A 22,891-nucleotide genomic window follows, 5' to 3' on the forward strand; every position below is an offset into this window, starting at 1 on the left:
CAAACTAAAAACCCATAAAGGGTTTTATCTCTAGACATATGCAAACAACATCAAAGGCACAAACAAATAACCAATTAATGGGATGTAGTTAAGAAGAAGACATATTAACCTCTCTAAGAACCTTATTGGACAATCATCATCATCATGAGCAAGCACCAAGTCATCATTATCCTCTCCTTATAATTGGCACATAATTATATGCACATAATTATTTGATTAAATGTATTCATTATTTCATTTACTGTATATTGGTGCATATCATGCACATTTATGTAAATTGATCTCCTCTCTCACTATAAAAAGAGATGATGATCAACACTATCAATAACAATAATCACTATCAATTCTTATTCCTTATATGATATCAGAGCGTTAAGCTTAACAGCACCGATCCAATTTTTTTTCCTCATCATGCCTTCCCACACTATAGCTATCAATGAAACTACTAGTATCATTGTCCTACACACCCAGAATTCCATCAAATTGACAGGGCAGAATTTTCCAGCATGGAAGGTGCAATTCAATGCCCTTCTCATTGGATATGATCTGCTCAGTTTTGTAGATGGCACCAAACTCTGCCCAGCCGAAACACACGGTGACTATGAGTATTGGAAACGGCAAGATCAACTCATACTTCATGCTATTCTCTCCTCCATGGATCAGAATGTTGTTACTATGCTTGGTAGTGCAAAAAATTCCAAACAAGCATGGGACATATTGAACAAAACATTCGCTAGCAAAACACGAACACGCATCATGCAACTCAAGGAATGCCTCACGCGCTACAGCAAAGGCTCCAAATCTGTCACTGAATACCTACACGGTATTAAGTCTCTTTCGGATGAGCTCGCCGTCATCGATTCACCACTAGATGATATTGATCTAGTCATTCACACTCTCAACGGCCTCGGTCCGGAGTTCAAAAAAATATCTGCTGCTCTTCGTGCTCGCGAAAATCCCATTGGATTTGAAGAACTTCATGATCTCCTTCAAGATTATGAAACTCACCTTAACCGTGATGATGTCACTGCTCCTGTTACCTCAGCTCATGCAGCATACAAAGGAAACCAAAATACTGTCAAACGTGGCTATCCACCAAATAGATCTAATTATTACTCAAACACCAACAAGTCTCCACAATCACCAGAGATTGTAACTTGTCAATACTGTGACAAGTCTGGACACACAGCTAAGGTGTGTTATAAGCTGCACGGTTATCCTACAGGTTACCGCAATCGCCGCACTGCTGCCCATCATACTCGTTATGCACAGTCTCACAGTGATCCTGTAGCAACCTGCCTAAAAATTAAACTTTTAGAGTCGCCACCTATTCTAAGGGCGAATAGGAAACCCTACGCAGTTAAGAGATCAGGGTAAGATACTATATTCAGGTCGAGGGAAGGTGTTAGGCACCCTCAACCCTTTCCTAAAGGCTAACATTCAAAGATAAAGGTTTATGGCTAAGGAATTGAATAGGAGAAAAATTGAGATTTTAGGGAGGGGGACTCGCCTTGGTTATCCAAGTGCCTACGTATCTCCTTATGGAGAATCAGAGTCAACGTAGTTCGGGGAAGGGTTGTACGCCCTTAGAGTTGAATGGAATGTATTTGAATTTGTTTTGAAGTTGTTTTGAAATACGAATGTTCGAAGGTATTTTGAGTTACCTTATCGTAGTTGTGAACATCGCAGTGTTGAAACACCGTAGTATCGTGGTTTAGTGTGATTTAAATGTTTGGGCGTACAACCCTGATTTGATTTAGCACTATTAACCGCAACGATCAATAGATTCAATCGCCATAGTTAACAGATTTAAAGTTGTATCGTTACCAATTTTAATCAATTGATTTGATTATTACTGATAACGAATTATGGTATTTTTTAATAATTATGAATTGATTTACATTGTTACCCCTCGCAATCGATTGATTCGATTAAAAAGAATAACAAATTGATAAGAAGGAATGCTAATCATCGTAACCAATAGCTTTGGTTAAAACCATTTAGCAAAGTAATGTTATTTTAATTATTTAAAGGATTGATTATTACCCACCGCGACCGATTAATACGGCCGAAACGAATAATAAATTAAATCCTAAGATTTCTGCTAAAAAAACTCATGGGATCGGGCAAACCCTGATATCTTATATCACCACTCTAGGGTTTTTGTGATTTATAATAATTAAATATATTAAATCGAATAATCGAGAATAATTGAATAATCGGGATAATCGGAAAAATCCTAATATTAACTATTCCTAATCATCTATCCAACCCTAATTATAAATAGATTAATTAAATTATCTAATCTTAAATAATTAAAAATAAAGAATGAATAATAAAGAAAAACTATATGGAAGAACCTGGTTGTAATCCTGTATGAGCACTCTTGGAGGTGCATGGAGGAGCCTCCAATTCTTGTATGTTGGATCTCACGCTGGGAGATCTAATGGTTGAAATCTTGCAGGTGAGTAGCACTGAATCTCTAATCAAACAATTAGTTAAAAATTATTATGGCGTCACTGGGACTCGAACTCGATCCCCTTCGGTTGCCAATATCACGCTTTGCCATCCATGCTACCTACACCACTTGATAATATAACGCTGCATCAATAATATATAAAAACCAAACTAAAGAAAATTTTGAACCTGCAAAATTCTGCGCCCAGCCTTCTCGTCATCAACCTTAGAAATTCTGGAAAAAGTTTCAGACCTTTACCCACGGTTTTGGTGTGTGGCCATAGCCCTGCCATTATCAATCTCAACATACAAGCCAAATAAATTTCATATAAAAACGCAAATTGATTATAAATCATCCGATAAATCTAATGGGCTCCTTGTTTTTGGCCAATTTATCCTATTTCAAAAACCCCAATTCCAAGCTTCAATAACCTAACAATGGTGCTTCTTCATATCTGCAACCAAACTTCGATAAATCTATATGGAAAGCTTCTAAATAACATCCAGAACATAAATATGCAAACAAATTATATTGATCATGCACGAATCATTAAAATCGACTTTGAGAAAAAAGAAGAATAAACAGTGACTATGGGGTGCGGTTCTGGACGCCTTAATTGGAGGTGAAAGTCAGGAATCCCCCGGAGAACACCAAGAAATCGTTTTTTATCTACCAAATGCCTTGAACTTCAGTGCAAATCCGAAAACAAACTTTGTTTTTCCTTGACTTTGTGGACTCGGTTTTGGTCCCCCTCGGCTCAGTTTTTTCGTCTCCAAAACCCCCCTTTCATCATTAGGATTCACATATATATGTAGCAGCAACATTAGGTCAAGAAAATTTGATTGAAATCTGGTTTTGGAAAGATTTTGTGCAACTTTGATGATGAGATATTGAGTGGGATTTGGAGAATTATTTGGAACAACAAACTTGTACGTGAAAACAAAGTGATGAGTTTTTTTTGTTGTCTTAGACCAATTAATAGCATTAAAATACTAATATGGTATATATATTTTTTTATTTAATTAAGAAGAAAATAATAATAAAAAAAAATAATGATAAGTACTAATAATTTTTTGATCAAAATAAGTACTAATAATTAAAACTAATAAAAAAATCCTATTAAAATTAATAATAATAGTTAGTACTAATAATATTTAATGATAAAGATAATCCTAATAATAACTAATACTAGTTAGTGATAACAATAATTAACAATAAAAAAATCAAACCAAATATTAAAATTAATAATCAGACAATACTAATTAATAATAATAACAGTTAAAAATGATTAAACCAAATATTGAAATTAATAATCCAACAAAAAATCATAAGCTACATGATCAATTGTGAAACGGACTAAAAATCTCGGAGATGGCCCAGATGGGTCAGATGACTGAGCTCTAGCACCTTCTAACCTTAAACCTTATCTTAACTCAGGGTATTTTATAAGGGGGTGGGTTTGACAATAGGAATGTCAAACCCCATGACTCCTAATTCCGGCCCTTGATGAAAAAGACGCAGGTTTGATCGGGCAAATTTTGGGGTATGACAGCTGCCCCTATTCAATCTTTTTAAACCTGAAGAGGCAGATAGGCACGTCTGCCTATCGTGATCCAAAGGTAGAAGAGGATTGAATATTGAATGCCCCGAAATTTGCACTTGCATAGGGAAGGAATTATGTGGGAAATAGGCTTATAGATGCCACCCATTTGCCTGGCAGGATACTTGTCTAAAGTATATGCTTTTCAGACCTGGATCATTTGATTGTATCTGAGGAGAGAAGAAGTAATATCTTACATAAGACTACCTGAAGAGGTTCCTGAATAGGGTATATCAAAGGTTGATGCGAAGAAGCTTAAGCTTTGAACAATGCTTAGGAAGAATGTCTTGGAGAAGACTAACTGAGGAGTTCTTTAAAAGAACTAAGTGTGTCTTAGAAAAGATTGGATAAACATTTTAAAAAGGCTACCTAGAAAGGCATGATATATCTTAAACAAGATTCACCTAGAGAGGCTCCTAAAAGGATGTGAAATGTCTTAAACAGGACTCACCTGTAAAGGCTCTTAGATAGGATACGGGATATCTTAAACAAGACTTACCTAGAGAGGTTCCTATAAAGGGGACGATACGTTTTAAACAAAACTATCTAGAAAGATTCCTATAAAGGACACGATATGTTTTAAACAAAACTATCTAAAAAGATTCCTATAAAGGACGCGATATGTTTTAAACAAAACTACCTAGAAAGGATCCTATAAAGGGAACGATATGTTTTAAACAAAACTACCTATAAAGGTTCCTATAGAGGACATGAAACGTTTTAAACAAAACTACCTAGAAAGGTTCCTATAAAGGGAACGATACGTTTTAAACAAAACTACGTAGAGAGGTTCCTATAAAGGGAACGATACGTTTTAAACAAAACTATCTTGAAAGATTCCTATAAAGGATATGGTATGTTTTAAACAAAACTACCTATAAAGGTTCCTATAAAGGGCATGATATGTTTTAAACAAAACTACCTAGAAAGGTTCCTATAAAGGACATAAGACGTTTTAAACAAAACTACCTAGAAAGGTTCCTATAAAGGTCGTGGAACGTTTTAAACAAAACTACCTAGAAAGGTTCCTATAAAGGTCGTGGAACGTTTTAAACAAAACTACCTAGAAAGGTTCCTATAAAGGCTATGAAATATTTTAAACAAAACTACCTAGAAAAGGTTAGGATATGTCTTACACAAGACTGTTTGGAAAGGTTAGGATAATTGTCTTGGACAAGACTACCTGGAGAAGTAAGAAATTCTTTGGTTGCTTCTGGATTGTCTTTGAAGAAAGACTTGGAATGAGGTATTAGAATTGTATATGTTGAGATTGAATCGTTGATACGATCGTATTTGCGCTTGTAATGTGATAATAACATCCTCTTGATTATGAAGTGACCTGAAAAGGCAGCGTTAGTTGTATGCAATGTTATGATGCATGTGTCATGTAATGAGATTCTCAAAATAAATGAGAATTATGCATGTATGCTTATCCCACACTGCGGGATGTAAATAGTACAGGCGTGGGAAGATCAATTATGCAACAATGCTCCTTGTATGATACTAGTGTGACTCCCCGATTATCAGAAATTTTGAGAGACGTGCCCCTTAATATGAAGGAGGGACCTTTAGAGGGAACTCGAGTTTCACCATGTCTTGCCTGATATGCATTGCCCCAGTGTTTGATTTTTTGAAAGATATGCCCCTAGTCAATAGGATCCTTGGTTGTATGCCCCTGTTTTAGGAAAACCCTCTGGATGTGGTTTCCCCATTCAAGAGTCTTTATCAGGAATGATCGTCTTTGATTAGACCAATTTGGAGGTCTCCTTGATGCTAAGTGTTGATTTGAATGTGAAGCAGATGCTTTTCAGAATGAATCATGCGTTTCGGTCGCGTCCGACGGACAGTGATTTGCTGAGTACTCAGAATGAGATGATGTCTTCTATAAGACTACCTGAAAAGGTCCTTGGAAAGAATGGGAAATTGTCTTAAACAAGATTGCGCTTTAAATAAAGCTCAGAGGGATGTGTTTGTGCAGAGGGTCAACAAGATTCCTATAGAGGATGGAGACTGTTTTTGTGGCATTTTAAACAAAACTTAAGAGAAAAATATCTTGAAGGAGATCACCCTAGAAAGGATGGTGAACTGTCTTAGAAAAGACTCTGTACTTTAAACAAAGTTTGACAAGGTTCTTGAAAGCATAAGAGCAGTTTGAATATGTCTTAAAAGACTAACTGAAAAAAAGTTAAGAGATGTCTTACAGAAGACTACCTAGAAAAGGTTCTTGGAAAGGAATATGTCTTAGAGAAGACTGTTTGAAAGGGTTTGAAAATAGAAAGGATAAGAAGGTGGGTCTTTAAAAGACTGTCTGAAAAAGGCTCCTAGAAAGGGTAAAAAGTATTTGAACATGTCTTAAAGAAGACTATATTGACAGATTGAGAAATATCCTATACAGGTTCCTGGAAAGGATGTGAGAGTGGTATTGACCCCATCTGATACTGAGTGAACTTTGCAACGTGCCCCAGACAATGGGCTTGCCCCATGGGCTATTCAGCGTCTTTGAGAGATTCCTATGGATCTTGATTAGATTGCCCCATGTAAATGGGATAATGACGGGTTATGCCATGTGTACACATTAGCCATCCCAGTCATGCGTAAGGGATGTTTCTTCTTTTGACGAGTTTTTAAAGCTACTTCGTCAGTCAGTAGGATTTTTAGCCATTAGCCATGCCCCATGCGACTTCTCCCTGATGTTTAAACATCTGAATCCACATAGACAAGTGTACTTTGTAATGAAATTCATAAGATGCGAATGCATATGTCTGTCTTGAAAGTTTAAAAACATTTTGAGTAAAACAAAGTTTTTTTTTGGTAAGAAAGTGATATCAACTCAAGAGTTATAGTAGACCTTAAGGAGTCGGGATACCTTTGGTAACGATATGCTTTCGAACTAACCATGCTTCAGTTAGGACTTTTAAAGGTTGTAACGTGGCCTGGTTCACGGTTTAAAGAAACAAAAGATAGAGGCTCAAAGTTCATTTGTACCCATCCCCATCTTCGTGATGTTCTCCAGTCCTATGCTCAGTTAACTATGCATTTAGTCTCCAAAAGAATTTGGGAATTATGACGTTGACATTTATGATGGTTCAAAAACCAAAGGTTTATCTGCAAAGGCAGTCATTCTCCTTTTTTGTAATATTTTCCTTTTGTCGAAGGTACATAGTAACCTTTTTTCGACTTTGTTATCCCTAACTTTTGCATGAACTGTTCGTTTTAAAACTACAGTCAGCGGGATGCCCCAATTTTGCCTAAGTCTCCTTAATAGGTTTTGACTCAGCAGGCCCTTGTATTGCTTTCTCTTTTTTCTTCGTGGATATCGACTGCCAGATTTAATGATGATGGGGAACCATCGGTGATTATGTTCAAAGGAACAATTTGGAATAATTATGTTAACTGAGCAACTACCCTACCCCAGGTCATGTATTAAGGGTTTTATTTTGTATGAAGGAAAACTCCTACTTCTTTAGGCTCAAAGGGGTTGACGAGGGATTAACATCCTTATATCTCCAATATTTAGGAATTGAACAAATGCCTGTACATCGTCAACACGGTCTGTTCGAAAGCGTAGTGTATGAAATTGTGGTATCGTTTTCGTCATTCTCCCTCAAAAGGTGTACGACTTTAATCGAGAGTTGAATATCACAAAGAAGAAAACCGAGCAAAAACACAGTTTTAAATATAGTGAGAACACTAGGAATGAATCAAGACAAACGTAAGCAATGCATTAATGATTGTTGTAAAGTACATAGCATATGTCATAAGACTAATGTTTAAACAAACGGAAAGAAATTGCGAATGAAAATAAAACTAATGATCTAAGGAATCCTCCTTCTAGCCACTTATGGCTTTAGACTTGCTAGGATCTTCGAACTCAATGAGCCTTCCGTCAATCAAATCTTGTATCTTATGCTTCAATGGCCTACAATCCTCTGTATCATGACCAGGACTATCTGAATGATAAGCGCACCTAGCATGATGCTTGTACCCGGGAGCGGGGTTAGCCGGAGCTGAGTATGGAGGTAGCAGAGTTACCAGGTTCTGACTGAGCAGGCGTTGCAAGGCTTGAGACAATGGCATGTACAACGGAGTGAATGATCGTTTTGGCTTGGACCTCCAGGTGCGTTGGCCACCCTGTTGTTTTTGCTGATCCATTGATCTCTTCTGCTGAAATCTTGTTGGATAATATGGTCGGGATGTTAGGTTATCCTTCCCAATGGTCCCTTGTTCTGGAGATAGAAGAGGAATCTTCTCTTAATGTCATGAAAATGATGTGTATGCCATGCATGATATGTATGATATCTTTTTTCTTCTTTTTTTTTTTGAATAAAATGCGATGCAAGAATGCCTATAATGTATGATGAATGGAAAAAGAAATAAAAAAAAATAATGATCAACACATATATATACATATATCACATAATCACATAAGTTCATAGGTTCGACGTAGCGGCTCTTGGGAGCCAACCTTATTATAGGGGGGTTCTAGAAGGTCTCATGGGGTCGTTCGTAGCCTCCGAGACTTTTTTGTCTCTTCGGATTTTAGAACAACTCATTTTATCCATGAGGTTCGAATTTTTGGGGTAGGTTCCCGGAGAGATCAGCCAAATATCCCGTCCTGCCCTCAACAAAGTCAAGCCTCGTTTTGGACATTTCCGAATATTCAACCCACTCCGAGTGGAGTTATCAATGAGACTCGTAGGCGATTCATACTCCCCTATTGATCTCAAAGTTAACTCCCACACTTAGGGTTTAACACAACATAGAAAATACCAGCAATGCATATAAAAATATAACAACAGGCAATTAGATATAAATATATTAACATAAATAATTAAATATAAACATATTATAAACAATTAAATATTTTTTAGATAAAAAACAAATAAACAAATTTTTTTTAAAAAAAATAAAAAATAAAATAATTACAAACCCTAAAAAAAGCGAATTAGCCAAACCCTAAAAAGTTGTCAAACCTAAACCCTGCCAAAACCTAAAACCTATAGGAGCATAGTATTCACCATTATAGTTATCCCCAGCAGAGTCGCCAGCTGTAGCAACCTGCCTAAAAATTAAACTTTTAGAGTCGCCACCTATTCTAAGGGCGAATAGGAAACCCTACGCAGTTAAGAGATCAGGGTAAGATACTATATTCAGGTCGAGGGAAGGTGTTAGGCACCCTCAACCCTTTCCTAAAGGCTAACATTCAAAGATAAAGGTTTATGGCTAAGGAATTGAATAGGAGAAAAATTGAGATTTTAGGGAGGGGGACTCGCCTTGGTTATCCAAGTGCCTACGTATCTCCTTATGGAGAATCAGAGTCAACGTAGTTCGGGGAAGGGTTGTACGCCCTTAGAGTTGAATGGAATGTATTTGAATTTGTTTTGAAGTTGTTTTGAAATACGAATGTTCGAAGGTATTTTGAGTTACCTTATCGTAGTTGTGAACATCGCAGTGTTGAAACACCGTAGTATCGTGGTTTAGTGTGATTTAAATGTTTGGGCGTACAACCCTGATTTGATTTAGCACTATTAACCGCAACGATCAATAGATTCAATCGCCATAGTTAACAGATTTAAAGTTGTATCGTTACCAATTTTAATCAATTGATTTGATTATTACTGATAACGAATTATGGTATTTTTTAATAATTATGAATTGATTTACATTGTTACCCCTCGCAATCGATTGATTCGATTAAAAAGAATAACAAATTGATAAGAAGGAATGCTAATCATCGTAACCAATAGCTTTGGTTAAAACCATTTAGCAAAGTAATGTTATTTTAATTATTTAAAGGATTGATTATTACCCACCGCGACCGATTAATACGGCCGAAACGAATAATAAATTAAATCCTAAGATTTCTGCTAAAAAAACTCATGGGATCGGGCAAACCCTGATATCTTATATCACCACTCTAGGGTTTTTGTGATTTATAATAATTAAATATATTAAATCGAATAATCGAGAATAATTGAATAATCGGGATAATCGGAAAAATCCTAATATTAACTATTCCTAATCATCTATCCAACCCTAATTATAAATAGATTAATTAAATTATCTAATCTTAAATAATTAAAAATAAAGAATGAATAATAAAGAAAAACTATATGGAAGAACCTGGTTGTAATCCTGTATGAGCACTCTTGGAGGTGCATGGAGGAGCCTCCAATTCTTGTATGTTGGATCTCACGCTGGGAGATCTAATGGTTGAAATCTTGCAGGTGAGTAGCACTGAATCTCTAATCAAACAATTAGTTAAAAATTATTATGGCGTCACTGGGACTCGAACTCGATCCCCTTCGGTTGCCAATATCACGCTTTGCCATCCATGCTACCTACACCACTTGATAATATAACGCTGCATCAATAATATATAAAAACCAAACTAAAGAAAATTTTGAACCTGCAAAATTCTGCGCCCAGCCTTCTCGTCATCAACCTTAGAAATTCTGGAAAAAGTTTCAGACCTTTACCCACGGTTTTGGTGTGTGGCCATAGCCCTGCCATTATCAATCTCAACATACAAGCCAAATAAATTTCATATAAAAACGCAAATTGATTATAAATCATCCGATAAATCTAATGGGCTCCTTGTTTTTGGCCAATTTATCCTATTTCAAAAACCCCAATTCCAAGCTTCAATAACCTAACAATGGTGCTTCTTCATATCTGCAACCAAACTTCGATAAATCTATATGGAAAGCTTCTAAATAACATCCAGAACATAAATATGCAAACAAATTATATTGATCATGCACGAATCATTAAAATCGACTTTGAGAAAAAAGAAGAATAAACAGTGACTATGGGGTGCGGTTCTGGACGCCTTAATTGGAGGTGAAAGTCAGGAATCCCCCGGAGAACACCAAGAAATCGTTTTTTATCTACCAAATGCCTTGAACTTCAGTGCAAATCCGAAAACAAACTTTGTTTTTCCTTGACTTTGTGGACTCGGTTTTGGTCCCCCTCGGCTCAGTTTTTTCGTCTCCAAAACCCCCCTTTCATCATTAGGATTCACATATATATGTAGCAGCAACATTAGGTCAAGAAAATTTGATTGAAATCTGGTTTTGGAAAGATTTTGTGCAACTTTGATGATGAGATATTGAGTGGGATTTGGAGAATTATTTGGAACAACAAACTTGTACGTGAAAACAAAGTGATGAGTTTTTTTTGTTGTCTTAGACCAATTAATAGCATTAAAATACTAATATGGTATATATATTTTTTTATTTAATTAAGAAGAAAATAATAATAAAAAAAAAATAATGATAAGTACTAATAATTTTTTGATCAAAATAAGTACTAATAATTAAAACTAATAAAAAAATCCTATTAAAATTAATAATAATAGTTAGTACTAATAATATTTAATGATAAAGATAATCCTAATAATAACTAATACTAGTTAGTGATAACAATAATTAACAATAAAAAAATCAAACCAAATATTAAAATTAATAATCAGACAATACTAATTAATAATAATAACAGTTAAAAATGATTAAACCAAATATTGAAATTAATAATCCAACAAAAAATCATAAGCTACATGATCAATTGTGAAACGGACTAAAAATCTCGGAGATGGCCCAGATGGGTCAGATGACTGAGCTCTAGCACCTTCTAACCTTAAACCTTATCTTAACTCAGGGTATTTTATAAGGGGGTGGGTTTGACAATAGGAATGTCAAACCCCATGACTCCTAATTCCGGCCCTTGATGAAAAAGACGCAGGTTTGATCGGGCAAATTTTGGGGTATGACAGATCCAAATTGGATTCTTGACTCCGGGGCCACTCACCACCTCACAAATGCTCTTGATGATCTCCATCTTAGCAACCCTTATCAAGGCTCGGACAAAATCACCATAGGTGATGGCACTACTCTTCCTATTGCTCACACAGGTAAGGCAATTCTCCCCACCAATACCAAAACAATTCACCTACACAAAGTTCTTCATGTTCCTAATATTACATGCAAATTATTATCTGTATCAACTTTGTGCAAAACTAATTCCATTTCCATTGAATTCTTTTCTGATCATTTCTTGATAAAGGATTTGAAGACAAGGGAGCCTCTTCTTCAAGGATTGCATAGGGATGGCCTCTATCATCTACCACCACCATCCAACAACCACAAGGCCCTTCTCACCTCCACCTCAAGTTATCCACCTTGGCATCATATCTTTGGACACCCAAATAATAATGTCATGAGACATTTGTTTTCATCTCACCAAATAAAGCATAATATCAACACACCATGTATCTCTTGTAGTATCTCTAAAAGTCATAAGTTGCCATTTACTGTATCAAGTATTAAGAGCACTAGGCCACTTGAGATCATTTACTCAGATGTATGGGGACCGGCTCCCATAAGGTCAGTAGATGGTTACTTGTACTATCTAATTTTTGTTGATCACTTCTCTAAATATATTTGGTTATATCCATTGAAAAATAAATCAGATGTCTCCCTTATCTTTCCTAAATTTCAAAGGAAGAGCCGGGAATGTCATTCGGAAAAGACGAAGCAGAAAGTTATTACACAATAACTCGGTTGATTACTATCACTCTCCTCACCAAAGCACTAGAATAACTAGGATGAATACTAAAACCTAAAATTTACCTAAATTAAAAACTCCAATTCTTACTTCTACCTTGATTTTTAAAATGAGAGTATCACATAATGTAAAACTCTTTAACAGTAATAAGGGAGTAGCAACTTCACCACCAGGACCAAACTCTTTCAAAATCACATATGAAGAATATTGAAACAAAAAAGACAAAAATACGAATATATAAAGAGGTACAAATACATTATGAAGAGATGAAGAATCCGACAAGGAGAACATCTAAAAAGGTGAGCACGAAAGAGGTGAAGAACTTGTAAAAAAGAAGATAGTTAGGAACATGCAAGTAAGACGATATAAAAAGAGGAAAGAAATTAGACTAAAGTGAAATTTCTCCTTTGGTTTACACATCTCTTTAAGGTTTTTTTGTTGTTTGTCCTTATGTTTATTAATGGTTCAGTACTCTTTCTTCATCTGCTATCTTATATTTGGGGTTCATTTTAGTTCCTTAACAAAAAAAAAGATCATTTAAGTTCTTTAATTATAGAATCTGAATCACATTAGTCCATTCCGTCGATTGTGTTATTCAAAGTCAACCAATAAAGCTATATGGCACTGACTTGGAATGCCACGAGACTAACTTTGTGACTGATTTAGCAACGTAAAAATCCATCAATAAAAAATATTTTTGGGTTTTAATTTGTTGTTCTTCATTTTCTTTCTCTAACCTTTAAATTTTAAATCCATAAACTTTTTTAGATCAACTTTAAATAGATTTGGTCAAAATATCACATTGCTTTCCCTACAAAAATAGAAAAATTGTGTCATTGTTATTCGAGGTGTGATTTATTAGATTTATGAGAGATTTCTTAAATCAAAGAGTAAAATGACACCTTAATTTGTTCAATCTAGGTTTCTAAAATAAAGTGTACTCGTTATGGTTTTTGCATTAACTTTATTCATTTTTCATCTCTTTCTCATATTCATTTATTTGCCTTTTCTTAATGAATATAACTTGGGAAAAGTACAAGATGGTTGTGAATAAATTCAATAATGAAAGTTGAAAACTTTTTTAATTAAGTTATGAGATTGGATTCTAATATTATTAGAAGACTCTTGCTTTCTTTTGTTTAGGTTAAATTCATATTATAGATCCATGTGTACAAGATTATAAGAATGATCGAGTGTTTTGGCTTCTATGAAATATATTATACAATCAAATAATTTTTTTGTCAAAAAAAAATTACTTGATTGTGTAATGTATTTCAGTGCATCTAAATTGTTTTTCCTTCTAATCCTTTATTGGTAAATCACTTTTAATATATTTTTTTATCAATGATTTCATCCTAAAATGTCACACAACCTTCAATATTTCATTTTGATGTCAGTGATTTTTGTTATCTTTAAATTGTTGTCTTCAACATTTTAGTATGAATCGAGGCTTAAGACTAAGAAGCACAATGAAGAGCAAGCATGCGGAAGCCAAGAACAACCAATATGATATGGTTTTTTATATGGTTATTCTGATTATTATGATTCCATTCTTTTTTATTTATTTTAGATATGGATCTGCATGTACAAAAACTATACTTTATAGAGACGTTGTTGCAACTAACACGATAAAGAAGGGATCAAATTACACCCGAAGAGTTACACCACGAGTTACACTCGTTCAATAACTACATCTTGAATTAATATTTTTTAAATTCAACCGTTGGATTGAAACATAATATCATATAGATCATACCTATAAAATTTGAGCTTAATCTATAATGATTTACTATGTCATTGAATTACATCAAAATTAACGTTATATAAAAGCTCATTTTGACGTTAATCTTTAGATATCTTGATGATATAGTAAATCATTATAGATTAAGCTCAAACTTTATAGGTATGATCTATATGATATTTTGTTTCAATCCAACGGTTGAATTTAAAAAATATTAATTCGAGATGTAGTTATTGAACGAGTGTAACTCGTGGTGTAACTCTTCGGGTGTAATTTGATCCCTCCTCATATATATATATATATATATATATATATATATATATATATATATATATATATATATATATGGGAAATACTAACCAGTGCCCTTTGGGCACTCTTTAAGTAATTAAAGTGGTAAATTTTTATTAAAATACGTGTATTCAATGCATTAAAAGTGTATTGGAAATTGAAATATTAACTTTTATAAAGAATATTTTCTTTATTTAGTATGCTTAAAGAGTGCCCTGAGGGCACTGATTAATATATATATATATATATATATATATATATATATATATATATATATATATATATATATATATATATATATATATATATATATATATATATATATATATATATATATATATATATATATATATATATATATATATATATATGAGGAGGGATCAAATTACACCCGAAGAGTTACACTACGAGTTACACTCGTTCAATAACTACATCTCGAAATAATATTTTTTAAATTCAACCGTTGGATTGAAACATAATATCATATAGATCATTCCTATAAAGTTTGAGCTTAATCTATAATGATTTACTATGTCATTGAATAACATCAAAATTAACGTTATATGAAAGCTCATTTTGACGTTAATCTTTAGATATCTTGATGATATAGTAAATCATTATAGATTAAGCTCAAACTTTATAGGTATGATCTATATGATATTATGTTTCAATCCAACGGTTGAATTTAAAAAATATTATTTCGAGATGTAGTTATTGAACGAGTGTAACTCGTGGTGTAACTCTTCGGGTGTAATTTGATCCCTCCTCTATATATATATATATATATATATATATATATATATATATATATATATATATATATATATATATATATTTTTTGTAACTATTTTTAATAACATCTATAAAATTAACCAGTCATTCGCATGTTTGATTTCTAGAGCGAAACTTTGTTTTCTGTGAGATTTTGTGCAAACTTCATATCTTCCTCAAACACAAAACACCAATGTTGAGTATGACTGGTGTTCAACTCTATAAAAGTGTATGTGTGATGATCCAGACCGAAGTGTTTTTAGACCATGGAATGAAGGATTATTATGATGCCCTAAGTTTCTTGGCGATATGTGCGATGATCCAGGCTGATTAGGCTTTGGACTTTTATGAAGGATTATATTGCTTAGCTGATGAGATCTGTAAGTCCCACATGTAAAGTGATATGAAGCCTGAGTGATAAGATTAATAGTCTCTCAGGCGAAGTAATATAAAGCCTGAGTGATGAGGCTGTAAGTCTCTCAGGTGAGGTTATATGGAGCATGATTGATGAGACTGTAAGTCCCTCCGGAGAGGCGTTGTACCTCTCGGACGGGACCTTTATCAAACCCTCATACAAGACTTAGAGTTAAGTTTCTCAAGCTAGACTTCAGTCACGCCTCTTGGTTGAGATTTCTATGTTTAGTCCCGCATGAGAAACTCTAAGTTTCTCAAACCAGGATCTTAGATAGACTAGGAATTTTAGTACCTCAGGCGAAGGTATATAGGGCCTGACTAAGGAGACTGTAAGTCCCTCAGGCGAGACGTTGGACCTCTCGGGCAGGACTCCTATCAATCCCTCAAACAAGGCTTAATATTAAGACTCTTAGACTAGACTTTAGTCGCGCCTCTTGGACTTCAATCCCTTAGAATTAAGTCATATGCTTTTTCAAAGTCCACTTTAAAGAGGACCACTTATTTGTCCTTTCTTGGCTTCTTCCACCATCTCGTTTGTGATCAAGACACTGTCTAAAACCTGCCCACCTGTTAGAAATGTTGATTGTTACTCAAAATTAGCTTTATCTATCACTTTCTTCATTATATTTACCAACACCTTTGAAAGGTCTTTATATATTCATCTTATTAACGAAATAGGCCTAAACTATATTATTTTCATTGATTTCCTTTTTTTGGGTATAAACACTTAGGAGCAGTTTGCTCTTTTTACCACCTACTGATTGTGTGAAATTTTGTCGTAACCCTAATAAAATCACTTTAATGTCTTCCCATAATATTTTACAAACCCGAATTCTAAGCTTTTAGAGCTATCACACTTCCAAATTGCTTGTCTGACTTCTTCTTTCGTAAACTCCTAGATTAACACCTTGCTTGAATTTTCATCCACTCCTTCAAATTCAAAATTAGCTAGATATAGTCTTGCACCTTTGCTTTAGAATTGCTTCCGAAAATTCTCAAAGATTATAATTTTAATTTCCTTTGCAACTTTCAGCCTTCTTCCATTCGTCTCTATGGTAAGGATTTCATTGTGTTTTCTTCTCTCATTGATGCATCTATGATAATACTTGTTATTTGCACCTTTCTCTTTTAGTCAAGTAGCATAGTTACTAGAATTTATCATTTAAAGATGAATAAGTGAGATGTCGTGAGTTCAAACATGCGCTTCTGCACCTGATGTCCTTGCACAGCTATCAACTGAACCTCCCTTTCAACCATCGAATTCCGAAGTTTTGCCATCAGAAAGGAACAACAATTATGTATTCTTTAAATTATAAATTTAATAAAGATATTTTTGTAAAAAAATCATTAATATATGTTAAAGTATATATTATAAATATAGAAAATGGATTTAAATATTAAGGACATAGAGAGCACTACCTTTATTTTTGTTTCTATTACTCTTTTCTTTTCTTTTATATATCTGAGAGGAAACCTTTTCTTCACTTTGGTCAAATTTGTATTTATAAACCTGTCGTTTAATGTGAAACGGATATAGTAAATAATTCCCCTAATATTTTAAAATTAACAAACAAAAAAAAACTGCGGCGCTTTTTTGAGCATTTTAAGTTTAACGTTTCTCCACTCTTCTCTCTTTCTCTACTCTCTCTCTTGTTTTTCTGAGTGTAGCAACAGAGAAAGAGCACACAGAGCAAAAACCAGATTCGAAGAAACAAAAAATGGCGGGTTACAGAGCCGACGACGACTACGACTACCTCTTCAAGGTAGTTCTGATCGGAGACTCCGGCGTCGGCAAATCGAATCTTCTTTCTCGGTTCACGAAGAACGAGTTCAATCTCGAGTCCAAATCCACCATTGGCGTTGAATTCGCTACTCGTACTTTGAATGTTGATTCCAAAGTCATTAAGGCTCAGATCTGGGATACTGCTGGTCAAGAGAGGTAATTTTCGTGATTTTTAGTTTGATTTGTTGATTTGTTTTGCTCGAAAATGGGAGATCGTGGTTAAGTAATGAGTTTTGGATTTTTTGTGGTTTGGTTTTTGAATGTTTGTGAGTTTGTTTAATGGATCTGATCTGTGGATAGTAGAGTTTTTTTTGTAGTGTAGTGGATCGTGATCTGTTGTTGGAGTGTTCGTCGATTCAAATGCTTGAGTATTTGAATGGTATATAGAGTTATTCATTGATGAATGATGAGTTAGAAAACTATAAAAGAAGATGAAGAAATCAATTTTGTGTTTGTGGAATTAGTTTAGGTAATTAATTAATTATTACTTTTATTAGTGGTAAGGAAATATCTTTTTGGATTCAATTTTATAGACTTCAGCGTTTATTTGATTTTCCATATTAGCGGTGAAATTTGGACTGAGGTCTATTATTTTTTACTTTTTTTGTTTTTAAAAAAATAAAATTTAATTGTTTAAAAAAGACCAAGAGTCTTGCTTTTATGAATATAAATAAGTTACACTTGGCATCTAGTGTCTAATTTTAATTTTGGCAAATACTAATTTTAGGACATTAGTTAGGCTTTCTTGGATTGATGAAATTGGATGGAGGTATGAGATGGAATGAAGTGGTATTTTATTGTTTGAATAATTAAAATCGGATGAAAACGGAGCGGAATAGAGTGGTATGGATTCCATTCCATTACTTACCACTATATTTTTTTTCTTTCTGATTTGGACGGAATGAAGAATTTGCTTTGTTACGTCATTAAATGTCTAAACGATGGAATAGATTCTTCATTCCGCTCCTTTCCATTCCATTATGTCACTACATCCCACTTTGCGCTGCTCTATTTTGCTCAGTTCATTTTTCCTACTTATTTCAATCAAGGTTGTCAAGATCGGGATCTTGCATAAGATCGGGAGGGGACAGTAATATTGTAAACATAAGATCGTAATTAAGGTCGGAAGATCCTACCCAATTATTTTTGTAAGATTGAGAGGGGTAGCAAGATCGTAAAACATAAGGTCGTAACAAAAATCGTAAGATATTACTAAAATGAAAAATTAGACTATATATTTGAAGTTTTCTTACCTGATATTTTGGTAGACACGTGTATTTGTGGGAAAATGGCCTCCGCCAAACTGTAATTGTTGCACCTCGGCATCTTGCCAACCTTCTTGACTTGTAATAGTGGTGGCTGGAAAACGACTGACCGTGGCCGGAACTGGCCATGATCGAACAAAATCAATGATTTTATAATTGTTTCACAATTTGGCTACAACATGCGATTCTACTTAAGACTGCAATCGTTGGGGGTGAGTGAGATTGCAAAATCGTAAGATTTTAAGATCTAGATTGAGATCTTGTTTGATCCTGATAAGCGGAACCCTTTAGTTATTATTCCATACTTACTTCTAAACTTCTACTGAATTATGTATACTGTAACATTGATATTGAGTATAGCATCTTATCTAATTGTCAAATGATAACCAAGTTCATTTAGTTCATGGAATGGAGACTTCTCGTCTTCATATTTTTTAACATATATATTATAGATGACACTTGTAATTTGTATAATAATATCTTGATGCTTATGTTTAATTTTCATGTATAAGCCTCATTTTGAAAATTAAGGCTTGTTAGGTGTTAAAAAATCGTTTTCTAGTTTATTTAAGATCCATTTGACCATCTGTTATCAAACCATTCAGGCCATGTTCCAGATGTCCCCTTTTTGATGTGAGGGGTCTGTGTTTAGAGTCCTACACTGGATGGGAAAATGTCTAGATATGAGTTTGTAAGTGTGGCAGTCACACCTTACAAAATGGTTTTGTAAAGGTTGAGATAGAATGTACCCAAATTCTTGGAACTTATATTTACAAAATTGATACTTCATTCTCACTTTATTAAAAATAAGGTGACATTGTTGTAATTACTCGTGAAATGCTGGGATTTTGCATTTCTATTTTAAAGCTTGGTGAGATTTGGAAAGTTGATATCCGTGTGTACTTCTGTTCTCACGCTTTGTTCATCTATGTTCTTGGTCTATCTAACTATCCCAAGTATGAAGCAGTTGGGTGCAATTGTTGCAAAATAAAGTTAAGCATCAACCTCAGTTAAGCATATATACTCATAGAATTTTATCATATAGATTATATTCTTTTTTTCTTTTGCGTTATGTCATATAAAAGGTCCCTTAATCATAATGTCGAAATAGAATTTTGAATATTAATCAATCATACTCATTGGATGCTTACTTAGTACATAGGCTGTATTAAACTTGCTATAAATAAGTTACATGTATCATAACTCCCAACGAAAGTTTAAGTTTCCTATAATTGGCTGCGAGTGAAGCATAGTGTCCTCTCATCAAGGTCCTCTCTCTGCCAAATGGAAAACTATTATTTTACATGTGATGAGTAATGATATTGTTGTGGGTTTATAGCTTGAATTGTTGACACATGGTGATATCTTAACCAGTTAATAATCTTCCCTGTTCATCTCATTACATATTCATCCCCCTTTCAAAACTGCAATCGTTGGAAGATGGTAAAAAAGCTTACACAAGAGTAATAATATATTGGTCTTTTTATGTTTACCATTTCGACTACTCCCTTCAAGAGTTCAACAATATCATAGTTTGTTTTTCGTCAAGTTTTTCCTTGAAAATTCTTCCTAGAAACAAAAATCCCCATCTGCACCCTGCTACTAAGATTACATTACTATTGTTGATATTTTACTAGACATTATGATAATTTGTAATTGTCTAAAAATGTGCTGTTAGAAGTTGATAGCTGTGCCTGATCTGAAAGATTTAAATCACATAGCTCTATGGCTATGGATGTGTGATACATATTTCAAGTGCTATCTTTGGGATTAAGGTATTTGGGTTATATTTTTCATTCCAATGGCTTTGTTAAATCCCAAGATTGCATATCATTTAAAAGCATGTATTGTGTTTTACCATATCTAGATATTTTTATTTAAGTAATATTTTTATTGCGACAAAGTTTGGATTATCTTCCTGTTATTAAGATAATACTTTCTCTGACGAATAATGAAACAACATGCTCTTGTTTTATTTCTTAGTTAACTGCTATTTTTCAGCAAGGGGAGGTTAGAAAACTAGAATAATGAGGTGAGATACATGTGTGAATTTTGAGATGCCGATTATTTGTAGAAATCTAAGGACATGGTGGCTCTAAATCTAATGAGGTGGTGCCCCAAATACTTCATTTTGGCTCTAATCTTTGTTTAGGGAAATTGTAGTCTCATTCAAGTTCTGTAGCCAAGGCCAGTAACATAATAAGTCCTGTCTAGATTTATATTTTTGTTTTCCCTTGTAACCAACCATCTTAATGAACAAACACACTGCTGTGTTATTGGTTAACAATCTGTTGTTGTGAGTAATGATATGTAACAAGTTTCTAAACACTGAACAATTGTTTTTTTTATTTGGAATAAATGGTTTTAAGTAATTTTATTACCAAATTCATGTTACTAATTCACACTGTTTCTATCTGCAGGTATCGTGCCATCACCAGTGCTTACTATCGCGGGGCAGTTGGTGCACTTCTTGTATACGATGTCACACGCCATGCAACATTTGAAAATGTTGACAGATGGCTGAAAGAACTGCGAAACCACACAGATTCCAACATCGTTGTGATGCTTGTTGGCAACAAAGCAGATCTTCGTCACCTTGTTGCCGTATCAACTGAAGACGGGAAGTCTTATGCTGAGAAAGAATCACTTTACTTTATGGAAACCTCAGCTCTCGAGGCTACTAATGTAGAGAATGCATTTGCTGAAGTTCTGACTCAAATCTACCATATTGTTAGCAAGAAAACGGTAGAGGGTGCTGAAAATGGAAACGCATCTGTGCCAGCCAAAGGAGAGAAAATAGATCTTAAAAATGATGTCTCTGCCTTGAAGAGAGTTGGTTGCTGCTCAAGCTAAATTCCGAAAACATAATTCGATTGGTTGCTATCGGCTCTGTTGTATGTGTAATATTTTAAGAGAGATACAAACTAGAAGAAAAAACAAAAAATGTAATTTAATTATTCATAGTATTATGTTAGACTCTATGTGTAATCTTAAAAAACAAGTTTGATGTTCCAATAGGAGTTGCTGGGGAAACAAGATTGTTACTATGCTGCTTAGTCTGTACTTGTAGTGTGATAGTTATTTTTGAAATGTTTTCATCTGCAAAGAGATTCAAACATTGAAGTAATTGAATCATTTGTTTCATTAAGGTATTTTTGTGCGCTATTTTGTTGTGGTGAATTGAATAGACATTAATTGGTTCGTATATATATCGGAACCTGCAGATTGGTCAGCTCGACTTGATTATGATCGGCTCTCTATTCAACCGGCCAGTGACTCGTAAAGTTAACGGATACATGATGCCTACATCAATTGGAAGCATGCAATTCTTAACAATACACTTATTTTTAAATTTAGATTTATATCTATAAATAATTTGAGGGAACTCAGTATGTGATGATTTTGCTTATGACAATATTTGTTTCTTAATCATACGTCACTCATGAAGAAGATGATCAAGTGACTCTAAACACAAGAGGAAGAAGAAGTTTGAATTATGTTGGTTGAAAAATATTATCCAATTATAAACACTTGATTTATAAAATCGTAAGTTAATTTTATTATTTAAACAAATATTAAGCATTAACAGAGAAACAATAAACAAGAGATAGAGAGAAAAAAAGAGAAACAATAAACAAGAGATAGAGAGAGAAAAAAAAGCCGTAAAGAAATCCTTGCTATTTAAGCTTCACCCTCAATTGTGTTGCAACCTTCTACCTTGCGATTTTCCTCAATACCTTGTCTTTAAAATCTAGAATAATATAACTTGGCGTCTAATCCATCATCTTAGACTTCTCTGCGTGTTAGGCCAACCAACACCAATGCCTCGCCTTTCAATGCCTTAGCACAATTTTTTAATCAAAATTGTCATCCGATGATAAATTTTTGAGGTCCAAGTTAGTACTCATAGTGCTCACTTGAAATATTGACCCATATTTTCCCATGGGGGCTCGACTTGTTAGCGGGTGCTTAAAAAAATCAACACTTGTGTTCAAGCCAATAA

The 22,891-nt window shown here is 34.1% G+C and overlaps 1 protein-coding gene across 1 annotated transcript; it reads left to right on the top strand.

The window, feature by feature from the left end:
• Positions 1-17,440: 17,440 nt before the first annotated feature.
• LOC131653413 (ras-related protein RABA1b) lies at positions 17,441-22,036 on the top strand. The gene is made up of 2 exons (XM_058923545.1): positions 17,441-17,779; positions 21,309-22,036. The coding sequence occupies exons 1-2, from the start codon at positions 17,559-17,561 to the stop codon at positions 21,739-21,741; spliced, it is 654 nt and encodes a 217-aa protein (XP_058779528.1). The 5' UTR covers positions 17,441-17,558; the 3' UTR covers positions 21,742-22,036.
• The last annotated feature ends 855 nt before the right edge of the window (positions 22,037-22,891 follow it).

Source organism: Vicia villosa, linkage group LG2, assembly GCF_029867415.1.
Source record: "Vicia villosa cultivar HV-30 ecotype Madison, WI linkage group LG2, Vvil1.0, whole genome shotgun sequence".
NCBI classification, from domain to species: Eukaryota; Viridiplantae; Streptophyta; class Magnoliopsida; order Fabales; family Fabaceae; genus Vicia; species Vicia villosa.